The 25053-nt window shown below is 40.2% G+C and overlaps 12 protein-coding genes and 1 non-coding gene across 13 annotated transcripts; 6 read left to right on the top strand and 7 right to left on the bottom strand.

Moving 5' to 3' along the window:
• Nucleotides 1-1074: 1074 nt before the first annotated feature.
• Nucleotides 1075-3681, bottom strand: FKH2 (forkhead family transcription factor FKH2; the record flags this gene model as incomplete). The annotated part of the gene is made up of 1 exon (XM_018367683.1): nucleotides 1075-3681. The coding sequence occupies one exon, from the start codon at nucleotides 3679-3681 to the stop codon at nucleotides 1075-1077; it is 2607 nt and encodes an 868-aa protein (XP_018219807.1).
• A 1436-nt stretch (nucleotides 3682-5117) lies between these two features.
• Nucleotides 5118-5693, top strand: RPL9B (60S ribosomal protein uL6; the record flags this gene model as incomplete). The annotated part of the gene is made up of 1 exon (XM_018367684.1): nucleotides 5118-5693. The coding sequence occupies one exon, from the start codon at nucleotides 5118-5120 to the stop codon at nucleotides 5691-5693; it is 576 nt and encodes a 191-aa protein (XP_018219808.1).
• Nucleotides 5694-6970: 1277 nt separating this feature from the next.
• Nucleotides 6971-8242, top strand: SUN4 (putative glucosidase SUN4; the record flags this gene model as incomplete). Its single annotated transcript, XM_018367685.1, has 1 exon — nucleotides 6971-8242. The coding sequence occupies one exon, from the start codon at nucleotides 6971-6973 to the stop codon at nucleotides 8240-8242; it is 1272 nt and encodes a 423-aa protein (XP_018219809.1).
• Nucleotides 8243-9209: 967 nt separating this feature from the next.
• On the top strand, nucleotides 9210-10898 carry AQR1 (Aqr1p; the record flags this gene model as incomplete). Its single annotated transcript, XM_018367686.1, has 1 exon — nucleotides 9210-10898. The coding sequence occupies one exon, from the start codon at nucleotides 9210-9212 to the stop codon at nucleotides 10896-10898; it is 1689 nt and encodes a 562-aa protein (XP_018219810.1).
• Nucleotides 10899-11362: 464 nt separating this feature from the next.
• On the bottom strand, nucleotides 11363-12592 carry YDJ1 (type I HSP40 co-chaperone YDJ1; the record flags this gene model as incomplete). Its single annotated transcript, XM_018367687.1, has 1 exon — nucleotides 11363-12592. One exon carries the CDS (start codon nucleotides 12590-12592, stop codon nucleotides 11363-11365), a length of 1230 nt encoding a protein of 409 aa, XP_018219811.1.
• Nucleotides 12593-13244: 652 nt separating this feature from the next.
• MTQ1 (S-adenosylmethionine-dependent methyltransferase) lies at nucleotides 13245-14177 on the top strand (the record flags this gene model as incomplete). Its single annotated transcript, XM_018367688.1, has 1 exon — nucleotides 13245-14177. One exon carries the CDS (start codon nucleotides 13245-13247, stop codon nucleotides 14175-14177), a length of 933 nt encoding a protein of 310 aa, XP_018219812.1.
• Nucleotides 14178-14245: 68 nt separating this feature from the next.
• Nucleotides 14246-15685, bottom strand: GCD10 (tRNA 1-methyladenosine methyltransferase subunit GCD10; the record flags this gene model as incomplete). Its single annotated transcript, XM_018367689.1, has 1 exon — nucleotides 14246-15685. One exon carries the CDS (start codon nucleotides 15683-15685, stop codon nucleotides 14246-14248), a length of 1440 nt encoding a protein of 479 aa, XP_018219813.1.
• Nucleotides 15686-15999: 314 nt separating this feature from the next.
• NOP2 (rRNA (cytosine-C5-)-methyltransferase NOP2) lies at nucleotides 16000-17859 on the top strand (the record flags this gene model as incomplete). Its single annotated transcript, XM_018367690.1, has 1 exon — nucleotides 16000-17859. One exon carries the CDS (start codon nucleotides 16000-16002, stop codon nucleotides 17857-17859), a length of 1860 nt encoding a protein of 619 aa, XP_018219814.1.
• A 231-nt stretch (nucleotides 17860-18090) lies between these two features.
• Nucleotides 18091-20358, bottom strand: ARP5 (actin-related protein ARP5; the record flags this gene model as incomplete). The annotated part of the gene is made up of 1 exon (XM_018367691.1): nucleotides 18091-20358. The coding sequence occupies one exon, from the start codon at nucleotides 20356-20358 to the stop codon at nucleotides 18091-18093; it is 2268 nt and encodes a 755-aa protein (XP_018219815.1).
• Nucleotides 20359-21198: 840 nt separating this feature from the next.
• DI49_4672 (uncharacterized protein) lies at nucleotides 21199-22152 on the bottom strand (the record flags this gene model as incomplete). Its single annotated transcript, XM_018367692.1, has 1 exon — nucleotides 21199-22152. The coding sequence occupies one exon, from the start codon at nucleotides 22150-22152 to the stop codon at nucleotides 21199-21201; it is 954 nt and encodes a 317-aa protein (XP_018219816.1).
• A 515-nt stretch (nucleotides 22153-22667) lies between these two features.
• OCA2 (Oca2p) lies at nucleotides 22668-23261 on the top strand (the record flags this gene model as incomplete). The annotated part of the gene is made up of 1 exon (XM_018367693.1): nucleotides 22668-23261. One exon carries the CDS (start codon nucleotides 22668-22670, stop codon nucleotides 23259-23261), a length of 594 nt encoding a protein of 197 aa, XP_018219817.1.
• Nucleotides 23262-23427: 166 nt separating this feature from the next.
• On the bottom strand, nucleotides 23428-24279 carry POR1 (porin POR1; the record flags this gene model as incomplete). Its single annotated transcript, XM_018367694.1, has 1 exon — nucleotides 23428-24279. One exon carries the CDS (start codon nucleotides 24277-24279, stop codon nucleotides 23428-23430), a length of 852 nt encoding a protein of 283 aa, XP_018219818.1.
• Nucleotides 24280-24527: 248 nt separating this feature from the next.
• On the bottom strand, nucleotides 24528-24599 carry DI49_4675. Its single transcript has one exon. It is a non-coding gene; the product is annotated as a tRNA-Asp (tRNA).
• Between the last annotated feature and the right edge of the window lie 454 nt (nucleotides 24600-25053).

Consider the following 25053-nt stretch of genomic DNA (forward strand, 5'->3'; position numbering starts at 1 on the left):
GGAACCATCTTCTGATGCTAGTTATTTGCAGATTAAAAGCTCTGTACATAGTAGTGTAAGTCTATCAATCGAGGAGTTGTGAGTGTTCGACTTGGATTCGTGTTTCAAAGTTTCCTCTCTGGTTTTTTCTTTCAATAATCTTAATGCATTCAGTGGTAGTTGATCTCACGACGTGTTTGCGACATTTGTTGTTGGAATATATCACGCCTAAATTTTCGTACTCTATATCGGTTTTCGTAGCTCTCTTCATCTGTTTATTCAACTTCGTTCATTCGAGTCTAAAATCTTTACGTACCATCAATAACAACGACTGGTTGAGACATCTTTTATGGTTGATTGGTTGTGTAATACCTTGAATAGAGTGTAATCAGTCCAATATCCTCAAGTATTATAGTTTCGGAAATCAGTTACGCCAATATCAGATTAATTTTCCAGAATTCGATGTTGCTGCTGCCCGTGGAAGGGATTCTCCGCCAGAGAGATGAGGCTCCCGCCTACAGAATGATACCAATCGACCTACGCCGCCAGAGTGTTACAAGGACTACAGGGAAGAGTAATCCCTGGGTGAGGCCCAACGGACGCTGTCGCGGCAAGGTACGGGCTGCGGAGAGCCTTGTGGGAGGTAAGACAGCTTGCCTCGGCCCGCCTTGTAAACAGTTCAAAATTTGCCCACTTTTTCTTTCTGAAAAAACAAACTTGAAATAATTTCGATCTCTATTGGGTCTGGGTCTCCATATATATGTACGGGTGTTTGAATCTCATTTGAGAAAAAGTGGTATGAGAATATAAGATCAATACAATCAGTGGTATCATCATCCATTGGGCAGAGAAAGAGGTGTGGGAAATCTTACAGGTACTCGTCAATTTAGTAATTAATTATGAAAAGAAAAGAGGAAAAAATGCATGCGAATAAATATAGTATATGAAATAATGCGGGATATGTATTTCTTAGTTTTAATCTAATTGACAAAAGAGCACCAGAAAAGGTGTTCTATAGATGAGAGATGAGTGAAGTGAGCTTTGATCATGTCGTTTGCTCGTTCGGTTTCCGTTACTCTCTCTTACTTGTTTGCTTTAGTTATTGATAATACTGATCTTTGCACCATCTGTATCTAATATTAGTTCCTTGGCATTCGCGGCACCTCCACCTTGGTTCTTCAAAGGCGAAGAGTTAACATCTTTTATCTCCAAGTCATTTGAGTTTGTGTCTGAATCCTTTTCAGAAGGAGCGTTCTCCTCATCAGCACTTTTGATATCTTGATTTGTGGGAAGTCCCTTCTTATTGCTTACGGTATTAGTAGCGGGTGTGTTGTTCACAGAGCTAAATTGCAAGAGATTCCAAACACCAGGGGAACTTTTTATGCTTTGTGACTTGTTTGTAGATGGAGTAAGCCGTCTATTGTCATTGTTTGATTCCATGTTCTTCAACACATTAGAATCCAATATGGAGCCTGAGTGTTTGTTCTCCGTTCCATTAGTTTGTAAGTTAGAATTGTTCAGATTGCTGTTGTTGTTGTTGTTGATGATGTTGTTGTTGTTGTTGATGTTGTTGTTGTTGTTATTGATATTGTTACTATGGAGGGGTGATCTATTCCGATTAGCGCTTCCTCTCTCTGGTGTATATGCTTCCATTGCCGTAATATGAAATGCTTTAGTAGGAGACCGTAGTAGTGTGTCATAAGGTTGGGAAAGGTGAAGGTTGTTTGGTGCGAGTGACGACGTTGTTGTGCCAGAATGGGGTGCTAGGTTAGAATTCCCGGATGATGCGGTCGTTGTTGGTTCTGAATTACTATTTTCGTCTAGCAAAGACGTAGAAATCGCAGGTAGAATCATTTTACTGCTGGTGCTATTATCCGTCAGATTGCTTGTGCTATCGTTGTTGTTGTGTATTACTTTGGAAGTAGCGCATGCATTAGTGAAGGAGACTAGAGCATTGTTTGGAGATTGTCTATTCATTTGTGCTATCGATACTACAGGCGGGTGGAGTGTTTCCTTATAGACATTTAAGGAATTTGAGTTTGAGCTTGTATTTTGTAATCGCGGTGTCTTGATGGGTCTTGCGAGTGCTGTATTTCGATTTTGCGGATCGGTAAATGTAAACTGAATGTCTTGGCGTTGTTGCGGTGGTTGTGGTGACGGCTGCTGTGGTATAAGAGGTTGTGGTTGTGACGGTGGGGGGAGAGCTGTTTGAGACGGTATATGTGGTACGAACCCTCCTACAACGTTATTGCTGGATGGTTCTAAAATATTGTGAGATTGCAGTTGTCGTTTCGGCGGCTGCGTCATGTTGAGTGACAACCTATAATCCATTTCCATGGGTAAAGTGTTAAATTTGGCCATATGTAGTTGTAACTGCCTTGCCACTGAGGATCCACGTCTTATTTTCCCCACCTTACCTGTATTCCATTTATTCAAAAATTCCTGCTGATAAGATTCACTAATTCTCCATTTCATGCCTTTACCTGGTTCATTTGGTCTTCTAGGAACTTTTTCGAATGCCTTGTTTAATGACAAATTGTGTCTAATGGAATTTTGCCAGCCGGATTTTGCAAACCGGTAATAGGCATAATTCGAAGAGATGTATCTGTAAATGTCGGCTAATGAAATGACGCCCTCCGCGGCTGACAGTATGGCCTGTGTAATCATGGTCGCGTATGAATGGGGTGGTTTCACGTTTCTGTTTTCATCATGGGACAAATCGGAAGTGAAATCTAACGCTTGAGGATAAGCATTTGCTGATTTGTATGAATCAACAAAGTTTGCAGCGATGATTGTATTTGAAGGCCCCTGTGGTGATCCGGATGGTTGATTGACGGTATCAGCCGTTGCAGATGCTGCGTAACCTGGATCCGTCGATGTGAAATAACCGTTTTTGTTCTTGTTGTTACCGTTGTTGAAGACACCTTGCTCGTTAGATCCCAAGTTTGTTCCGTTGCCAAAGGGAACATTAGTACCACTTCCGTAAAGCTTGAACCCTTTGATTTGTTGATTAGAAGTGAATTGTTTTTGTTTAGCATAGTTTGATTGTTTGATGATGTCTCTTAGTAAAGGATTGTTGTTACCATCCAACCCGTACATACTTATCAGGTTAGGCATCAAATGCTCCATACATATGGGAGCAATCACTGGGTCACTATCGGGCAGGATAAACATCATTTGTGTGCCGCCTATGTCTAATAAAGTCCCTGAAGACAATCTAATGGGTGGATTATTGGGTCCATTGTGGGCTCTTTGAAAATTGACTTTAGCACCGTTGCGACCCAATATGTGTAATTCCCAACCGCCAATGTTCATGTTGTATTTTATTATGGCGTGTTTCCTAGAAACGACTTTTGCTGGTCCAAGATCAATATTCACTCGGTACGAGTTCTTCACGCCCTCTGAATTTTCCTGTAGTGGGTTGCTCATAGGCTCCGTGTTTCTGCCTATAGAAACCTCTAATTCTTTCACGTAGTATGTCCAAGTGGGCCCAGATAGTTTAGCATAAGCTTGTATTTCAGTGGCCATATTCTTGTCGTTAGAGTATTGTAAAGACACAGTGGTGGGCTGGTCCGGGGCTGTAAGCGAAGAGATGATGGCATTCACTACGCCTTGATGCTGCTGAGCGGTATATTTTGTGTTGCCATAATTTGTGTTGGTCATGTTCAGTTCGTTCATCTCGTTAAAATTTCTGTTTGACATTTCTTGGGCATCGATAAAGACCTATCAAAAAAATATGTAAAGGATGTGCGTATCGGATCGGATAATATTTTCAAACAATAGTCACGTCTTATGCGAGGTTGATCGGGAAGTTAACCTTGCAAAATTCCCTGGTCTTTGGTTCCTTGATGCGATCCTGTCTATTGGGTTTCGATTCGGCGGAATGAGACTTGTGAGTAGGGTTATTAGCGGTGCAGAAATGCAATGATCCAGTGTATGTAACTTGTTTGTTTACCTTTAGAAGTGCGGAAACATAAGTATTTTTTTTCTTTATTTACCAATTTACCAAGGAAAATCCAAATGGGCACAGGGCGAGCGAATTTTTTTCCCTCTTTTATTGGCGAAACGGAAGATTTTCGGTGATGTTGTGCGGATGGTTCTAAGGCAGGGTCGGCCAGGTCATCACTGATGTTGAAGGAACGACTGTGGACGCAGACGGAAGCAAGAACAGGCCACCAAGCTTTACATTACAATTCCAAGAGGGATAAGCATGGGCTGCAATCGAAAGCACTGTGTGCGGCCCGTTGATGCGGCCTTGCAGAGGCAGCTGTGAGAGAAGTTTGACATAATCGTTTAGACTTGTCATTTAAGTGCTACTTCTGCAACCGTAGTCGGCCTTGTCAAGATTATGTACGTATGTATGTATGTATGTGAATAGACTTTTGCAAGGTAAAGGAGCCTTGTTTTTTCTTAGTGTTGATGTTCGGAGCAATTTGTAAGATCCTTTGTTTAGCTCTTCAAATATACTCTTTTTTTCTTTATGTTTTGCCCTTAATGCATTGTTTCCTTTTTTTTGAAAGTCCGAAGTTGTAAAGTAAAAAAAGAAGAGGACAAGAATATACGTGAATTTGTCACCCATGTGTAAAAATAAAGCAAGGGGAGGGCCACTCACCCCGTAGTAGTTTATGTACCCACTTAGTGGAAGGTTTTGAACTGAGCTCAGCAGCAATCTCAAGATAGTGTATCAAGCGTGACAAGAAGATTGTAGCAAACGATGTAATCAAACTCGCACATCTCTCCTAAAAGAACACACAGCTTGCCGCTGCAAGAAACAAGTCACCTATGTATACACACCGCGAGCTGTGCTTACCAAGAGCTACAGGGATCCGAATATGCAATGGCTTGGCGTACGCATTAGTCTATTTGTATGCGACGTCTGGAGTCATGTGGTGTACTGATTTCTGGCATAAAACTCAATTAGTGTGAATTTTTTTTCGTCCAGTTTTCGTTACCAAAGAAAAAACATTTTTTTTGTTGCTTTTCAAAGCGACGCAGAAAAACTGAAAAATTATTTAAACGGCCGACAAATTTGAAAAAGATTATTTTGCAACTATTTCTCTTTCCCTCTCCTTTCAATATTGATAAATTTTATTCTAGACTTTTCCTTAAAGCAACAACAACTCAACTAAGCCATAAAGATGAAGTACATTCAAACTGAACAACAAATCGACGTCCCAGAAGGTGTCACTGTCAACATTAAATCAAGAGTTATCAGAGTTACCGGCCCAAGAGGTACTTTGAACAAGAACTTGAAGCACATTGATGTTACTTTCAACAGAATCAACAATCAATTGATTAAGGTTGCTGTCCACAACGGTGACAGAAAGCACGTAGCTGCTTTGAGAACTGTCAAGTCTTTGGTTGACAACATGATCACTGGTGTCACTAAGGGTTACAAGTACAAGATGAGATACGTTTACGCGCATTTCCCAATCAATGTCAACATCATTGAAAAGGAAGGTGCTAAGTTCATCGAAATCAGAAACTTCTTGGGTGACAAGAAAATCAGAAACGTCCCAGTCAGAGATGGTGTTGCCATCGAATTCTCCACCAACGTCAAAGACGAAATTGTCTTGTCTGGTAACTCCGTCGAAGATGTTTCCCAAAACGCCGCCGATTTGCAACAAATCTGTCGTGTCAGAAACAAGGATATCCGTAAGTTTTTGGATGGTATCTACGTTTCCCACAAGGGTTTCATTACCGAAGACATGTAAACGGAAAAAAAAAGAGGCATTTCAGCACTACGGTGTGCTTTAATATGTATACTACCCCTATCTATCTTTCTATTTAGTGTTATGTAAAGACCGAGGTTTTTCATCGTTGGACATCCAACGATGAATTGGTGGGTTCTGTGAAGAATACCGCCAAGGGGGAAACGTTGCTAGTGCTCATTGAAATAAAGAGCCACTTTACGTTTTCCTCAAATTGCTTTTGTTTTACTTCTCATCAACGCTTATTGCATATTTTTTGGTACAGAATGAAAACACTCAAAAAACAATAAATATTCTCTTTCACGCTCCAAATGGCTTCTTTTTCTCCTTATTTTCAGCCTCTCTTGCCTTGCTCTTGGACCAATGTAACTTATATCATTAAATTAAATGCCTTTTGGGAAAATGCGCAGCTAAAAAGTGAAATAAAAATAAACACGGATGGTTACCCGGCCAATGTGCTGGCTTAAAACTGGGCAAATGAGTTTTTTTTCTCTTTCGGGGCGTAAACGACGGCATTTTTTCACAGCAAATGTAAACAAAAGTACAACAAAGGTCAGCGAGAGAAAATCGCACCGCGTGATGTTTATAAACTATCACTTTTCCAGATCTTCTTTTTCTCTCGCACCCCCCTCCACCAGTAATGCTTTTTTTCTTCTATTTAAATACATATTACCAAGAATATAATAACCAATTATCACTCCAAGTAAAAACCTCACCGTATTAGAAATAATCACAGTATCACCTATTGCCTGAAAAAGAAATAGTTCATTCCTTTATTACTATCCAACTACTTTACACTCCTTTTAAAAAAGTAAACCATTCCAACTATTCCACACTCCTTTAAGAATTGATTATTACCATCCAACAAACCGTATGTCCAAGTTTTATCGCTGTCTTAAGTTCTTCAGTTCTTCAATTTTTCCGCAACGTCGCCAAGGCTGAACGATGTTATCCGATTACGCAATCGTTGTACTTTCTTTTTTTTTACGTTTCGGCGCATCGTCATTTTTTCCAGAATAAAGCATATCTTTACACGCCCGTTATTTTTCTACACGGTTTTTTTCTTTTTCCGCAAGGTGGATTTACAGCGCGAAGTGTATTTTTTTCTGATTCTCGAGATATGCTCTGTGACTAAATTACAGCCACTGTGTACATCAGGGCAGTAACGATTAATTGAAATTGTGTCAAGCTGAACACAGGACAAGCCACCCCCTCGTAATGAAATTGTTTTACTAACTTTTATTCATTTAATTTTTTTTTTCTTTCTTAGTGATTTACAAATGAAACTATCTGCTACTGCTTTGACCGTCGCTTCATTGATCGGTTCTAACACTATTGTTTCCGCTTTACCATACGCGGCGGAGATTGGATCCGATTGCACTACCACTGCCCACGGATCTCACCAGCACAAGAGAGCCGTCGCTGTCACCTACGTTTACGAAACCGTCATCGTCGATTCCAATGGCCAAACCGTCACCCCTACTGTCACTGGGACTTCTTCTGCGGTTTCTTCAACCACTACCTTGGTTCCAGAATCTTCCGCTGTTACATCTTCTACCGAGGCCAAATCTTCTTCTTCTTCTTCCGCAACTGCTAAAAAAGCACACACCACCACCCTTACTTCCTCTTCCACCCCAGCAACATCAACCTCTCAAGAAACCTCCACCACTTCCTCTACCACTTCAGTCGGCGCGACTACAACAGCCTCGACTACTTCTTCAAGCGGAACCAGCAGCATATACGGTGACTTGGCTAACTTCTCAGGTCCCAATGAAAAATTCCAAGACGGTACCATTGCCTGTAGCCAATTCCCATCTGGTCAAGGTGTTATTCCCATTAACTGGTTAGGCGAAGGTGGCTGGTCCGGTATTGAAAACACTGACACTTCTACTGGTGGCTCATGTAAGGAAGGCTCTTACTGCTCTTACGCTTGTCAACCGGGCATGTCTAAGACACAATGGCCTTCCGATCAACCCTCTGATGGAAGATCAATGGGTGGTTTGCTATGTAAGAATGGCTACTTGTACCGTTCCAACACCGACACCGACTACTTGTGTGAATGGGGTGTTGATGCGGCCTACATCGTCTCTGAATTGAGCGAAGATGTTGCCATTTGTAGAACCGATTACCCAGGTACCGAAAACATGGTGATCCCAGCCTACGTCCAAGCCGGTGATTCTTTGCCCTTGACTGTCGTTGACCAAGATACCTACTACACTTGGCAAGGAATGAAGACATCCGCTCAATACTACGTCAACAACGCCGGCGTATCTGTCGAAGACGGTTGTGTTTGGGGCACTTCAGGCTCAGGCGTCGGTAACTGGGCCCCATTGAACTTTGGTGCTGGTTCCTCTGATGGTGTCACGTACTTGTCTTTGATTCCTAACCCTAACAACGGTGACGCATTGAACTACAACGTCAAGATTGTCGCCGCTGATGACTCTACTGTCATTGGTGAATGTATCTACGAAAACGGTAGTTTCAGCGGTGGTGCGGATGGATGTACTGTCTCCGTCACCTCCGGCCAGGCTAAATTTGTTCTATACAACTGATCTTGATCCCAGCATCGCCTTTGTCCAAGTAAAGTTGATTGTATCATTAATGTTTTTTACATACACATCTGGATCTTACTATCCGGTTTTTTTTTTCACCTTATTTTTATTTTTTTTATTTATCGTTTCAAAGACATAGAGTCCTTTGTAATATTAAAGACAGTTGCAAAAACCCATATATCGCAAATCTCTTTCTTATCTACTATATAACCTGCATTTCAAGATTTGTATGCCAATTCACAAGCTCCTTCCTTCCTTTTCTCTCATAGAACAGTGCCATTCGAAATCCACGGCGATTTTCTCGAGCCCGCCAACATTTCGCAATAAGGAGGGACGGCGAGGCGCTAAAAAAGCAATAGATGGAGCCGCTCGATGATTACGGTTCTCAGAACTCACTCAATTCAATCCGACACCACCGTGCCGCGTCTTGCACCTAATGATTCATACGGCGAAGGTAATAAACACGAAACAAAAGGACCCGTTATGACTCGGGAACTCCATGCATCGGAGAAAAACGGTACATTACCCGCTCCGGACCGGAGAAAATCTCCACGATTTGTTCCGACGTCGGAAAAATAAGCACGTCACCCGGGAGAATACGCTACACTTTGTTCCGCAAAGTGCCTTCATCCTACATTGTTTCTACTGACAGAGGGTTTTCGCGCTTTTTCTTTTTCTTGGTACCGGGAAGTTGCGGGCACTTTAGGACAAAAGAAAAAGAAAGTTCTTTTGCCCTCATCGAGAGCGATGTCAAAATGCGGTTGATCACTTTTATTAAAATGTAAAGTATAGACTTTATCAAGGGTTATATATACGTTCTCTTTTCTACCATTTACGGGCTTCTTTAGTTCATAACCGTTAGTTCCTAGCTCACTTATTCTATAATTCACAAGAGATATAGAAATACACATATATTTCGTTCCTCGAGGCCCTTAGCCCAATAGTATAGAAAAAAGAGAAAGCGGCAATGTCACGAAGTAACAGTATATATACAGAGGACATCGAAATGTACCCCACACACAATGAGCAGCACCTAACGAGGGAGTATACCAGACCTCGTGATGAGATGAAAAGTGAAAAGCTCAATTTCGAAGATGGATATGTCAACGCTCATGGGACTTTGTCTAAAGCCACCACAAGAGAAATAGAAGGCGACTTGGAATCCGAGACCTCTTCTCACTCCGGCGACGACAAACTAGATCACTCGCAACCAATAACCGCCGAAACGGGTGCACCATACACGTTGCTAAGTTACGGTCAGAAATGGGGGATGGTAGCAGTCCTAACCATGTGCGGATTTTGGTCTTCATTGGGGTCTCCGATCTATTATCCTGCCTTAAGACAATTAGAGAAGGAGTTCAATGTGGATGAAAACATGATCAACATAACCGTGGTTGTGTATTTAATGTTTCAAGGTATAGCACCCACGGTTTGCGGTGGGCTAGCAGATTGTTATGGTCGTAGACCTATCATTCTAGGTGGTATGTTAGTGTATGTTGTGGCATCCATTGGGCTAGCACGTGCTCCATCATACGGTGTTATCATGTTTTTGAGATGTATCCAGAGTATTGGTATTTCTCCCACAATCGCTATTAGTTCCGGAGTTGTCGGGGATTTCACTTTAAAGCATGAACGAGGTACTTTTGTCGGTGCCACATCTGGGTTCGTCTTACTTGGCCAATGCTTTGGTAGTCTTATCGGTGCCGTCCTGACCGCAAGGTGGGATTGGAGATCTATTTTTTGGTTTTTGACCATTGGTTGTGGCACATGTTTTATTATTGCATTCCTTATTCTACCGGAAACAAAAAGGACCATCGCAGGTAATCTTTCCGTCAGACCTAAAAGGTTTATTAACAGAGCCCCAATTTTCCTTTTGGGCCCTGTAAAGAGAAGATTCAGGTATGATAATCCGGATTATGAGACACTGGATCCCACTATTCCCAAACTAGATTTGACCTCTGCCATGAAAATTCTTGCGCTACCAGAAATTATTTTGTCTTTGTTCCCATCAGGGCTGCTATTTGCCATGTGGACTTTGATGCTGTCGTCTATTTCATCGGGGTTATCAGTGGGGCCATATAACTATCGTTTGGTGATTATTGGTGTCTGTTATCTACCTGGTGGTATTGGTGGGTTATTGGGTTCCTTTTTCACAGGGAGAGTCATTGACATGTACTTTAAGAGAAAGTTGAAGAAATTTGAAGAAGACAAGGCTAACGGCTTAATTCCACAAGATGCTGAAATCAACATGTTCAGGGTCCGTTTAGTATGTCTTCTACCCCAAAATTTCTTAGCTGTTATAGCATACCTTTTGTTCGGCTGGAGTATAGACAAGGGATGGAGAATCGAGTCCGTTTTAATCACTTCATTTGTTTGTTCATACTGTGCCATGAGTACACTATCAACATCAACTACGTTATTGGTGGATTTATATCCAACCAAATCATCTACAGCCAGTAGTTGTTTCAACTTTGTTAGATGCAGTTTGAGTACCATCTTCATGGGGTGTTTCGCCAAAATGAAAGCCTCAATGACTGTGGGTGGTACCTTCACATTCTTATGTGCGTTGGTGTTTTGCTTTAACTTCTTGATGTTCATTCCAATGAAATACGGTATGAAATGGAGAGATGACAGATTGCTGAAACGTCAAACATAATCACTATTACCGTCACGACTTTTTAAAAAAACCACTAAAAATAAACATTAATCTGCATTCCCTAATCCAATAGACGCGTTTTTTGCATATATAGATATAAGTATAACTTCTATAGACTTTCATGTACTTTTCAAAATTAATCAATTATTCATTTTATTTATTATTTTCTCGATCCCTTTTTTTATTCTGTCAGTGTACAATGGCTGGATATTATCACGAGTTAAAAAAAAAAGTACTATAATATATGAGAATATATATTTAAAAGCTTTTTTGTATAAATTCTATGCCTTATTCTTCCGTTGCAGATTTCATATTTTTGTTTTAAACCATTTGTTTTTTCTTGGTAGACTGCTCTTACCGTTATTACTTTACATATGTATAGCTACAAAACTGCATTCTGAAGTGAAAAGTATTATGGACGAATGAAGTGTAAATAGTGTGATTTTTTTATGTTAGTAATAAAATCATTGAGATGCACATTGAACACCTTCACCACCTTGTTCTTCTTCATCTGAATCATAATGTGCCCCACCTCTAGAAGCACGTGTTCTGTTGTATTTAGCTGGGTCAAAGTCTGCGAGTACACATTCGTCTACCGTAGCCTTCTTTGGAATAGTTGGAGTGGCTCTTGGAGGTAGAATTTGTTCTAGTTGTTTCAAGTTTTCTTCAGTTGTGAAATGATTTTCTGGGAACTTGATGGTGAACTTAACGATCAAGTTACCATAACCGCCGTATTTTGGAACTGGCATACCTTTACCTTCAATGACCTTACGCATACCTGGGGCAATGACTTCACCTGGGACAATGGCCACTTTCAACCAGTCACCAGAAACATGTTCCAAGGCGAATTCACCACCAGCGATAGCAGTTAATAGATCAATTTCGGCCTCATATACTAAATCATCACCATCTCTCTTGAAATGCTTGTGTGGTCTCTCGGAGACTAGGAAGACAACATCACCTGGGATGACATCTGGAGCTTGGTCTGCTTCACCCTTGAAGACGATTTTTTGGCCGTCCTTCATACCTGGCTCAACATGAACTTCCAAGATCTTTCTTTCGTTTTCGATTTTCTTACCGTTACAGGATTTACAACGGTCCTTTGGATCAACGATATCACCAGTACCATGACAAGTGTCACACTCTGTTTGGAATCTTTGAATCATTGGGCCCATTTGTCTTGTCACGAATTTAATACCTTGACCATTACAGCCAGTACATTTCTTGACAGCACCTTTCTTACCACCACGACCCTCACATTCTTTACATAGAATTTGTTTGTTCAAAGCCAGCTTAGCGGTTCTACCCTTATATAATTCTTCAAGAGAAGCAGAAATTTCATGTTTAATATCTCTTCCTCTTTGAGGACCCTTTGGTCTTTGAGCACCACCAGCACCGAAGAATTGTGAAAAGATATCGTCACCGAAACCGAAGCCACCACCTGGGAAACCACCGGCACCACCGGCACCGCTTAGGCCATCTTCACCATATTGGTCATATACCTCTCTCTTTTCAGAATCTGATAGGATTTCATATGCAGATGAAGCTTCTTTAAATTTTTCAGCAGCTTCTTCACTTGGGTTCTTATCTGGATGGAATTTTAGCGCGCACTTTCTATAAGCTTTCTTGATTTCGACATCGGTGGCGGTGACAGAAACGCCTAGAATATCGTAAAATTTAGTTTCTTTAACCATCTTTGGACGTTTGTTATTAATATTGGAAGTAGAATTCAGCTTGGGAAATTTTTAATAATGTTCTATCAAATGATATGGAAACAAATAAATAAAAAAGAAGTATGAAGCAGTTATCAAATTAGATGCTTGTTCGAACCTGAGAAGTATGGGAAAAGACTTTTTGAGAACCTTTACTTTCAAAGATAAATCGTACTCTCTATTAAACAAGAATTACGTAGTCAATACTTAAATGTAGTGGTCATACACACTTCTTATAAGTACGTGGATCAATCTTCAAATTAAATACTTTCCGTGCTGTCGATGCTCTATTAGCTTTTCTTTCTTTTTTCAAGAAATGAAAAAATTTTCTATTTCTTCGATGGCCTTCTATAACTTAGTACGAAACAAGTTCGTCACGTGCCTATCACGTGGGCAACATGATTGTAATCAGCACCGTATATATACTGTCATATGCCGGATATGCTTAAGATGCCTAGCTTAGTGCGGTGTATAGGAAGTTTCTCTGTGAATAGGCTATTTTGTCTTGCCCTGGCTTTGCAATTTAGCGCTTGAGTGTTTGGAAATATAATCAAAATAGGCCCTTTTCCCTTAAAGCTTGGACAGAGCCTGCTTAGATGAAATAAGCTAAAAAAAGCCGGCAAAGAAGATTGCAATGCCTCGAATATCTCCATCGCTGCTAAAAAAGGCCTCGAGTATACGGCCCGGCTTGCACCTTTTGCTCCCTGAGTGTAGAAGTCTCCAACAAGCCACACTCGAGTACAAATGGCTTAGTGAAGAACTGCCTCCAGAAAAATCCATCCTGTGGGCCTGTTTACAGAGATACAACCATGTCCCATTACAGTACATCTTGGGTTCGCAACCATTTGGTACTTTGGACATTATCTGTAAGCCAGGTGTTCTTATACCAAGATGGGAAACTGAGGAATGGGTGATGGAGCTAATAACAACTATAAACAATTCAACACTCTTCAACCATGAGACTCCTTTGCATATTTGTGATACCTGTACTGGAACAGGGTGTATTGCTCTTGCTTTGAATCATGGTATACCGAATTCTACCTTCACAGCCATTGATATCTCGAAGAAAGCGATTGACTTGGTCAAACTAAATATACTAAAGAACAAAGTGGGCAAAGGCAGGCTTATACAACGAAATATATTAACTTCAACCCCTAGCAATGTCCCTCCACTTCATATAGACATACTTACTGGCAATCCTCCCTATATTCGAAAGCGTGATTTTAACAGAGATGTCAAGACCTCTGTAAGGCTGTTCGAACCGAAACTAGCACTAGTGGGTGAGCTTGAATTTTATCAAAATCTAGTAGAACACTGGCTATCAAAAACCGATTCCTTCTTTTATGAGATTGGCGATACTGGTCAGTTTGATTATGTAGAAACTCGTATTAAAAGCGATTCTAAGCTGAGCCAAAGTTGGTCCATCGGCTTGAAATATGACTCTAATGGTAAACCAAGGGTTGTATATGGGTTCAAAAACAACTCCAAAGGAGCCAGGTTACTTCCGCTCTTTGAAAATTTTGGGACATTGAAGCATCTTGCAACTACTGAGACTGGAGCTAAGTAGATATATATACTTACATATCTATACATTTACAGACAGGTACGCTGTGAATTCAAACGTTTTACCGGCATCTATACTTTTTGCTTTTTAGCATCGTGTTCTCCAATAGCAGCACTGGTAGACTCGACTTCCACCGTAGCTTCTGAGATCGGTTCAGGGGCAGGTATAACCTTGTGACACCACATAAGGTATCCACCACCACCTTTCATGGTCATTAAGGGATGTAACTTTCCTCTTATGCTTTGGTATGGTCTACATCTGACCTCCAAAATGGATGGCGCTAAAAACCTCAAATCAGAGTATAAAGTATGAGCCAGTTCCAACAAGGTCTCTTTGAATTGGCCATAACATACAATAGGCCTTGAACCATGAACCTTCTCGGCTAACTTCGGTACCACTGTTGGTAAATGTAATGTAGTTGCCACTACAAGACCATCGTATAAAAACTTTCCTGTTAAATCCATGACTTGTAATTGTGTGTTATACCACCTTAGTCTACGATAGTATGAATTCTTCTTACCACCTTTCAATGCACGTGCTTCTTCTTTAGGCAATGGTGTGAATCTCTCCTGAATTTCCTCCAGCGTGGGTGGTTCAAAAAAATCTAATAACGAAATGGTATGCACATGTTCCTTGATGAATTTCTCAGAATAATTAGCAAACTTCAGTAGATCCAGGTTGGCGTGTTCGTTTTCATGAATGACAACAATTTTACCTTTAGATTTACTTTCATTATCGCCACCAAACATTCTTTCCATCAAGAAATAAACTAATAAGCCGCCAGTTTCATCCATACACAGATAGTTTCCGTTTGGTTGAATGTTTCCGAGGTTTAATAACATTCCCATTGATTCTTGAGACATATCCAATATTCTCTGTATATCGCCTTTATCAATTAAGAACTGTAGAAGGTTAGAACTACTCAAATACTCAACCGTGAAATATTTTGCGAATTTTTGCTTCTTTCTGTTAAGATATTTTTCTTGAGAATATACGGTCTTGTTATGGAAGCTTTTGTGAGACTTGATAATCTTGTCAATGATTTCTTTACTAGATAAAGATTCTTGTTTCATTTGTTCGATTTCTCCGATGGTTAACTCTTGAGCCTTACTACCCATGTTAACCAAATTCTGATTGGTGGCACTACTGTTAATGTTAGATAATTCAACAGAGACTGATTTCTCCTTAGTAGACAATGGCGGTTCACTATGACTGTCATCTTTATCATTGCTTTCATCCTCAACCTCTTGTGACAGTAACCTTACCTTCCCGATTGGAATTTTGTTTTTTGACTTGGAATCTGTTTTCTCAACGGCAGTAGAATCTTCATTGTCATAGAATATTTCAAATGTTAAACCAAATGGATATCCGATAATGTCGTTTACTTCGAAGGCACCAAATTTCCCCAATGATATAGAAGTATTGGGCTTCAGTTCCACTATCTTGTAGTTTTTGGACGGCAACCGCACAATGACGTGTTGATTAAAGTCTATAGTCGTCAACGGTTCCATTGCTTAGTGTGATGTAGATAATGCGCCCACTTTTTCAACAAATAAAACTCAATCTACAGAAGGAGCCACCGTTAATTCCTGTTGTTATTATAGATCTCATCGATTTTTCAATTTAAATTTTTCAGATTTTCTAAAATCGTTACCCAGTTTCGACGTGTTTGAAAAATTTTTTTTCACCTCATCGCGAGAATAATTTTAAGATGAGCTTAGCTACCAGATACAGTTGCAGCTATCATGTATATACGGATTTGCAATTCTAGCGGAAGTTTTTTTGTGTAGGTCAATATCAGCAGAATCTATAAACATAACAGAAAATGGGTAGCAGACGTCATAAGAACAAGCAAGCCGCTCCACCAACTTTGGAGGAATTCCAAGCTAAAAAGGACAAAAAGGCTAATAGAAAGTTAGAAAAAGGAAAGAGACCTTCTGCCACTCAAGGTGATGAAGTTTCCGATAGAAAAAAGAAGAGATCGAAGCCATTCAAGAAATCCAGAAAACAAGAAGAAGAGGTTGTCGAAGAAGACAAAAACTTGCCAGAAGTTGATCTTGAAGCTMTGTCTAAGGCCAGAAAATCATTGTTTGACGATGACGAAGACGCTGCTGAAGCAGGATCTGATGATGAAGAGCTAAAAGATGAGTTTGACTTGGAACAAGAATATGATTACGATGAAGACGAAGGTGACGAGGCTCACCCAATATTCTCAGATGACGATAATGACGAAGGTGATCTTGAAGAATTAAATGCACAAAACATGGAAGCTCTCTCCAAGAAATTGGATGAAGAAGAGGCTGAAGAAGCTGAAGAAGCCGAAATGGAATTAGTGGAAGCTGAACAAATGCAACCAAGAGCTGATGTCTTGCCAACCGAAGAACAAGAAGAAATGATGGCTCAAGAACCTCCTAATTTAACCTCTACCAGAACAAGAATGATCGAAATTGTCAAGGTCTTGGAAAATTTCAAGACCCTCGGCGCAGAAGGCAGATCCAGAGCGGAATACGTTGACAGGCTTCTAAAAGATATCTGTGAATATTTTGGTTATACACCATTCTTGGCCGAGAAACTGTTTAATTTATTCTCACCAGCTGAGGCGATGGAGTTTTTCGAAGCTAATGAAATCGCTAGACMAATCACCATTAGAACTAATACGCTAAAGACTAGAAGAAGAGATTTAGCTCAAACGCTTGTGAATAGAGGTGTCAATCTACAACCTATTGGTTCTTGGACCAAGGTTGGTTTACAAATTTTCGATTCCCAGGTCCCAATTGGTGCTACCCCAGAATATTTAGCAGGCCACTATATCTTGCAAGCAGCATCATCCTTTTTACCAGTCATTGCTTTGGACCCTCATGAAAATGAACGTATTTTGGATATGGCTGCTGCACCAGGTGGTAAGACCACCTACATATCTGCCATGATGAAGAACACTGGTTGTGTTTTTGCTAATGATGCCAATAAATCAAGAACCAAATCTTTAATTGCTAATATCCACCGTCTAGGCTGTACCAACACTATTGTATGTAATTATGATGCTCGTGAGTTCCCAAAAGTTATCGGTGGCTTTGATAGAATCTTATTGGATGCCCCATGTTCTGGTACTGGTGTTATTGGTAAGGATCAATCTGTTAAGGTTTCCCGTACCGAGAAAGATTTCATTCAAATTCCACATCTACAAAAACAATTGCTTTTATCCGCTATTGACTCCGTTGACTGCAACTCCAAACATGGTGGTGTAATAGTATATTCAACATGTTCTGTTGCTGTGGAAGAGGATGAAGCTGTCGTAGATTACGCATTGAGAAAAAGACCAAATGTCAAACTAGTCGAAACTGGTTTGGCCATCGGTAAAGAAGGGTTTACTAGTTTCAGAGGTAAGAAGTTCCATCCTAGTGTAAAATTAGCAAGAAGATACTATCCACATACTTATAATGTCGATGGGTTCTTTGTTGCCAAATTCCAAAAGACAGGTCCATCTACGTTCGATGATAACCAAGCAAGTGCCAAAGAAAAGGAATTTGCCGCTAGAAAGGAAGCTTTGGAAGAAGGTATCATTCACTCTGATTTCGCTAGTTTCGAAAACGAAGAAGATGAAAAGTATATTAAGAAGTCTGTGAAAAACAATCTTTTGAAAAAGGGTGTTAATCCAAAGGCCAAAAAGCCTTCCAATGAAAAATAAGCCTCCACGGAATGTAGCAGCTTCTTCTTAGCATAGATTCTTTCCTCTATATATATGTTTCAATTTCCAGATATGTCTCACTGTATACTAAATTCAATAAAAATAATAGAGCCAACTAGTAGCTGCACTTGGACAAAAATATCATGAGAGTTATCATCAAGTGTTTTTGCTTGTACTTAATTACATATTCGTCTATTCACCTATTTATTTTGGTTTCAGCTAACTTTCTTTCTAGTCTTCGAAATACTTCATATTCCCTAGTTTATGTTCTTTTATGTAGTCAGGACCATACTCCTCATATTCTTTCTTACTTATTACTGTTTTCTTGTACTCCTCTTTGTCCTGTGCCAAAGCTGCCATTCCTTTCCAGGCATCTAATGAAGGATCAGAAGACATGTTCACTGAGAAATTGGTACCAACGGGCAGAAATTCAGTGAACTCTCTTACGATACGTTCTCTTAATCCAGGAACTTTGGAGTTGCCACCTGTTATAAATACATTATTCACCATGTCTAGAGAAGTGGAACTTAATTTGCCTGGTTGAGAGCCAAATTTTTTCAGTAAAATCGTTTCTGAAAGTTCACAGATACCTGCTTGATCTTGTCCACCCAATGTTGGTTGGAAAACGACTTCAGGTACCCTTATACGTTCCACATTCAAATGCATTTGGTGCTGTTCATGAATATTCTCACTATCGTGAGGCCTAGGACCTCTCAAAAACAGATGAAGTATAGAATTTCTCCAGTCATACTGAGCCTCTAGAGTATCTTCTTCAGTGAAGTTTGGGTCATGCTCTAAAAGTAAGCCCTCTAGTTCTACAATATCTTTGTATTCATCCTCCATGGCTTCTTCAAAAGCTTCTGGATTCTGAGTAATATCGGTATATATGAGCCAATCCTCATCATTAGCACCAAAAGTATCATTTGGATCATTGTCTATAGTGGTTTGGTGTCTGCTGCGTTTAGTGCCTTGTTTCACATTATCCTCCGCCAATGAAGCTAAATTTTTCATTCTGTTTTGAGAAACTTGAGACTTTCTGTCCTTCATTTCGTCACGTAACTTTAACTTTTCTTTTCTTCTCTTTATTAGTTTATTAAGCTTCAATCTTTTGTCCTTTATCCAACCATTTAGATCCGTTTGACGCCATTGCTGCTCTTTTAGTCTTTTCTCCTCTTCTTCTTTAGCGACCCTTTCTTTTTCCTCCCTAGCTTTTTGTCTAGCATCCTGACTGGCCTTCAAAAATCTTTGTTTTCTTTTTTCCTTTATTTGGTCTTCAGTCAGGTTTTCGTCTGCGATATCAAGTAGTTCAAATTTCTRAATTGTTTTATCATCATTCATTTCCTCTAAGTGGCTATCATCTTCTGCTTCAACCATTTGGGCCTTTTTCAAAGATTGTTCTAAACCATGAAGATACTTTTTGAAATCACGTTCGTCATCAAAACCAGCGTTTTGTAGGACCGACAGTATTTTCTTTTTAGGTTCGTCAATTAGCTGATCCCTTACCTTCGAAAAATAGTCGAATTCTTCTTGCTTTTGAACTAATTTTTCCATTCTTTTCAATCGTGCCTGTTCTTGTAAACGTTTCCCAGTTTCTCTTCTCTTTTCGGCTTGAATTCGCAATTCTTCCTCTGTCTTTTGAGGCTGAAGAATCTCCGTGAAAGGCGCTTCCACCACCACATCGTTTGTGTCTAGACTCTCTAAAGTAAGGATATTTTTGATATCCTCATCATAATTTGGTGAAACGCGACAATAGTCTTGGTACATCGTCTCGTACTGTAAATAAGATAGCTTTGTTGGAAAGTATGGATATTTCAGAGCCATTAGATCGCTTAAATAGTCGACTGCCTGACGGCCACCCCAGTTGATCCTCTTTGCGTCTGTTAAGACACCTGTACCATCGACTACGGGAATTACATTAGTATCCTCATGGCCACAATCAATGACTAAGCCTGTCTTGTTTCCGCTTGTATTTTGGTTATAAAAACCATACAAACTGTCTATTCCAAAAGTAACGCCTGGAACGTTGTATGTTTCAAACATGAGCTGGTACCAATTCGCTCTTTGTGATTGAACGGTGGCCATCCTCTCGGTAAGCAATATAGGATTACAAATTCCATTATTTGGCGATACGCCTAAATGATGGAAGGTGTAATCCATGATTTCCTCCGTGAAATTCCAATTAGTCACGAAGGGTCCATCAAATGGACTTCTAGATTGCGAACGAACAGCTTGGTCTAACAAAGTGTCATTACCAACAAAAGTGAAATTTTTGTTTAATTTTCTATCTCTGAATTTGGTTAGAACATTAGGAAAGATATGGGTGGGGGCAGCTTGATTGACAAACCCAGCTCTTAATTTGCTGGACCCAAAATCAATAGCAATGGGTAGACGTGGATCGTATGCTGAATCATCATCAAATGGTTCTGGTGCCTGTCTCAACGGAGGGTCGTCTATGACTATTGCTTTGAGAGGAGTCAAAGAAGCGTCTCTGCTGGACATATTGCGGGTTCTATATTCAATTTGCCTCGRAAGCCTATCCCTTCAAGAAGCCGTTCAAAAACTGGTTGGCCCATAGAGATTAATTTATTAATGTTAAAGTACATGCTCTCATATGTGTTGTAATAAAGTATCATAGTTTACGAACGTGCAAGAGATGCCAAATGCTAATATAATTTAGGCAGGATATATCGAGCATAATTGATAATTCAATGGTGGTCAGCATCTTTGCTTCTCTTGTGATGTTACCCCTGCAATTAACAAGATAACTTGCCAATCCAGGGGTTCCAATATTGTAACATTGCACTTATGAACGCAACTCTTAAAAAGCATGATAATTTTTTATCCGTAACACAAATAGTGCCACTAGGGAAACATTTCTGATTAATTCAGGGTATGTGTGATTCACTTTTACTTCTTTTAAATAACTTCGATACTGTTGGTGGACTTTTTTTCCCATATTATTTATTAGTATGAGTGAACTGAATAACCTACGACGGACCGAAACCGCTTACGCATATTCCAAACAATACTTACAGAGAAGTGAGTAATTGGCTTACGAACAGTTGCTTCAAATCCCAAAGGGAACAAATGAACTCTTACTATAAAAAATTCTATCTTTTATATATTTTTGGGCACTTTGTCGCATTGGCGGCTATTCCTAGGCCTGGAGAAAGAATTACATGTTTTGACGATATATCGCCAAACTTGAGCAAATAAAGGACAAGGCTTTTGCAGTAAAGTATGAGAAGTGAATATTTACCGGTTATTGGATTATATACGTTTGTTATAAAAAGTAAGACGCAGTAGAATGAAATAAAAAATATTCAGAAAGCTTAGTCTCTATATAGTCTCTATTTTTTCTTTGCCATTCAAGATATCATCCAAAAACATTGATGGCGCCTGCCTCTTATGAGCCTTTTTGGGTGAGCTGGTATTGGAAGTGGCAGAAGCTACCGGTATAAGACCCAATGAGGATTTGTTTTTTTTATGGTAACCTTTCATTGAATTGGTTTTCTTTTCCTTCCTTTCGGGTGATGCTGCCCTTTGTGGTCTATTCAGATTCAGCTTTCTCTCTTCTTCATCTTCTTCGTCTTCTTGATTTTCCATGTAGTTGCCTATGTACAAGGATTTATCATCAATGAAACTGCTAATGGTGTCCCTTGATTGATGACGACTATGGCCTTTTTCATGCTGTGATACTTGCAAAGTAGGCGATATGAATAAGTTCCTTCTATTATCCGCGAATGGGTCTTGAATTGGGTTGAATGGAGAAACATTTTCCTCATTAGATTCCAATTGACTTATCGAATCCCAGTCATCCTGCATGAAAGACTTTTCATCATTAATGTCGAACGGATTGCTTTGCAAAGAAGAAGTGTGTTTATGATGTCCCTTGTAAAAACTCTTGCTATCATTTGGATAGGAAACATTTATCGCGGAACGACGGGCCAAATAGCTGGAGTATAACCACCATATAAAGATGCTAACAAAAATGGCGCCTATGATAGCGCCTACAGCAATATACACGGTTCCATTAGTCTTATGGGCAGCGTTCAGTATAAACGGGTTCCCCAAAGTAGAAGGCGGTGTTATCGTCGGAGCAATTAGCGATGACGACGATGTCTTCGAACTGGAAAGCGCGGTGTTCAATGACGGCAAGGACTTGGAAGTCGTGTGGGACGCTACTTCTGATGCAGAGGCTGACACGGTAGTTGAACTAGCCGTAGTGCTGGTTAGTTTGGGAATGTCTCTTCCGACAAGTGAGACAGATGGTATGAAATTTTTCCTGACCATCTTTGCCGATGTTCTTTTTGAAATTTGCAGGAAGGAAAATCTTGCTGTAGTACAATCTCAAATGTCTTATATTATCAAAGATCTTCTGCTAATGCATCTCCACTGCTGTCAAAGATGGTTTTGAAATCGATTAGTTTCTAATTATACTTTTTTTTTTCAAGCGTATGCTATGTTTACCATTTCCCGTTTTAGGAAAAGAGATTAAGGGTTCTACTAAAGAATGTTGCAGAACGTGTGCGTTGGTATATTGGCATGGGCAAGGAGAGAGGTGCTCATGAAATCCGTTACGTTATCTGGGTAAACGTTAAGCGCGTGTGACTGAATGCTTTTTACGCAATAATATTGTAGAGCTGATCCAACTGTAGATCCAGCTTTTTCAGATCTTTTTTTTCCTCCCTACCACTTTTCCAAAAATTTGAAAAAGATGAGAAAAAGGGCGAACTTGATTAAGATGCTGGAACGTGATAAACCAGGAATATGATGGTGAACACAAGGGAGCGCGAGTTCTTGATGCTATGAAATACATACCCCCATTAAATTTCTCACCAGTGGTAAGCACAGATGTATCGTTATACCGATCAGGGTACCCAATGTCGCTGAACTATAGTTTCATCAAGGACCAACTACATTTGAAGACAATAATATATATCGGCGACAAAGAAACGCCGCTGGAGGAGTATCAGAGTTTCTTGGACCTAGAAAGGATAAAATACCACCATATTTTCATGGATTCCAGTCGTGATGAAGGGATTCAAGAAAGGATGAACCAAGTATTAAACTTGGTACTGGACGTTAGGAACTACCCCATTTTAGTGCATTCCAATAAGGGCAAGCATCGTGTAGGAGTGGTGGTGGGAATCATAAGGAAACTACTACAAGGCTGGACCACTGCAGGCATATACCAAGAGTACGGGTTGTTTTCCGGTGGGATGAAAGATGGAGTGGATTTGGAGTTTATCACGATGTTTGAAACCAATCTGAAGATTCCAAGAGACATTATTCCTGGGTTTGCTAGAAGATGTTTGTATTTAAATGAGCTCGAAGGCGAGGAAGGAAGTGGTGACGAATCGGGAAGCGAATCCATACTTACCGCGAAGCAGTCAATGTGATGGAAAATACAACAAACTAGAACAGTTAATTACAAAGAATATTTTCTGTTATTTATATATTTTGTATAGATAAAACAACAAGTTCAAAGATCAAGTAGAAAATGGTGACAAGAACGAGCACATATATGGTATATAGTGAACATATATATATAGGAGATATATACGTTCAAGCATCGAAGGATAAAGACCAACCTAGCTTGTGGACTGGTTCAGACAACTTCAAAGCATCGAAAGAGGAACCAACACCCAAAGTAACACCTGGTCTCAACAATTGCTTATAAGCCAAAGTAACGATACCGGAGTCGGAGACCTTGGCCTTGACTTGGGAAGAGGCGTCAGGCAAGTATCTGGTGGCGAATTCGATGTTGACATTGGCGTTAGGTAGTTTGCGGTTCATGGTGGCTTTGGCACCGACTTGTAGGAAGGCGTTGACGTTTTGGAAGAAATCAACAGTGGTTATTTGGTCGTTGTTCAAAGTAGCGCCCAAGGAGTAGTCCTTGGCGAAGTAACTTAGAGCCATGGCGTAACGGGAGATGGAGCCGGCGCTGATGTCGTAGCCAAATTCAGCACCACCAACAACACCTTCGTGAGCCATGGTCAAGTCACCGACAAAAGTGGGGGACTTCAAGCACAGATCGAAGGAACCCCTAGCAGTGAAGAAAGGTTGTACGAAAGTGGTGTTCAAGACGGCGGACTTAGCCACGCCCGGGATCAAGGAAGTGATCAATTCATTCTTTAAACCCGGGGTCAAGTCAGCAAGCTCCAACTTTGTCTTCAAGTTGTTTGTGTTAGACCAGCCTTGGGTCAAACCCAAACCAGTTTGCTTATCGTTCAGCTTGGCCTCCACATCAGTGGACAATGGACCGTCCTTGACCGGCTGTTTGGCCTTCAATGCAAACTTGATGCCGTTGGAAGTTGTGGTTTGCACGTCAAATGCTGCTGGGGTGGCATGGTAGAAGTCCTTGTTTAATAGATCGTTGATATTTCTGGAGATATCGCTGTAGACTGGGGGGGACATTGTTGAGGGAGTAAGTTTGCTTTTTCTTTTTGTTACACTGAACTGTGTTGTGTTGGGAAAACCGTGGCAGCGGAAGGTAGTGGAACGAGTTAGGGGCTGTTATATAGCAGATCAACCAATGTTAAGCTGGCTCTAAAAGGGGTTGTTTGTTGAGAAACGGCCAAAATGGCGGTGTTTGATTGGGCCGCAGCACGCCACAACGGCTAAAAAGAAACCACGTTCATTTAAAAAGGTATGAATAAAAAAATCTCCGCGACGGGGAATTGAACCCCGATCTGGCACGCGACAAGCGCCCATTCTGACCATTAAACTATCACGGATGGTTAATTGTGCAAGTGTAGCCGGAATTTCAGGCTGCACCGAACACGTGGTCGCACCAGAACCTGAGTCGAACAGGATTAAAGTAGGTTTTCGTCCCTATTGAGAAAAGAGAAAAACAGTACACGGTCCCTTCCGTGTGGAAGTGTTGATGACTAGAAGTCTGATAAGCAATAATTACTAAGAATGAGCTTTTCTCTCTCAATATGTATATGTATACAAGAGAGGTGTGTAAAACACATACAGATGGGTTATATGAGACCCAATCGTTCAGACAAAATCCTGGACATTGGCACTAAGTTATCAGGTATAACACATATCCTTATATGCTAATTCCTAGTCAATGAATAGATCTTTAACTTTATTAAGGCAAATTCTATAATCATCCTATAATTATTCTATAATTAGAATTTGCCTGCTTCGACATCATTAATATCATAGTAAAGAATGTCCGAA

This window comes from Saccharomyces eubayanus, chromosome XIV (assembly GCF_001298625.1).
Source record: "Saccharomyces eubayanus strain FM1318 chromosome XIV, whole genome shotgun sequence".
NCBI lineage: Eukaryota > Fungi > Ascomycota > Saccharomycetes > Saccharomycetales > Saccharomycetaceae > Saccharomyces > Saccharomyces eubayanus.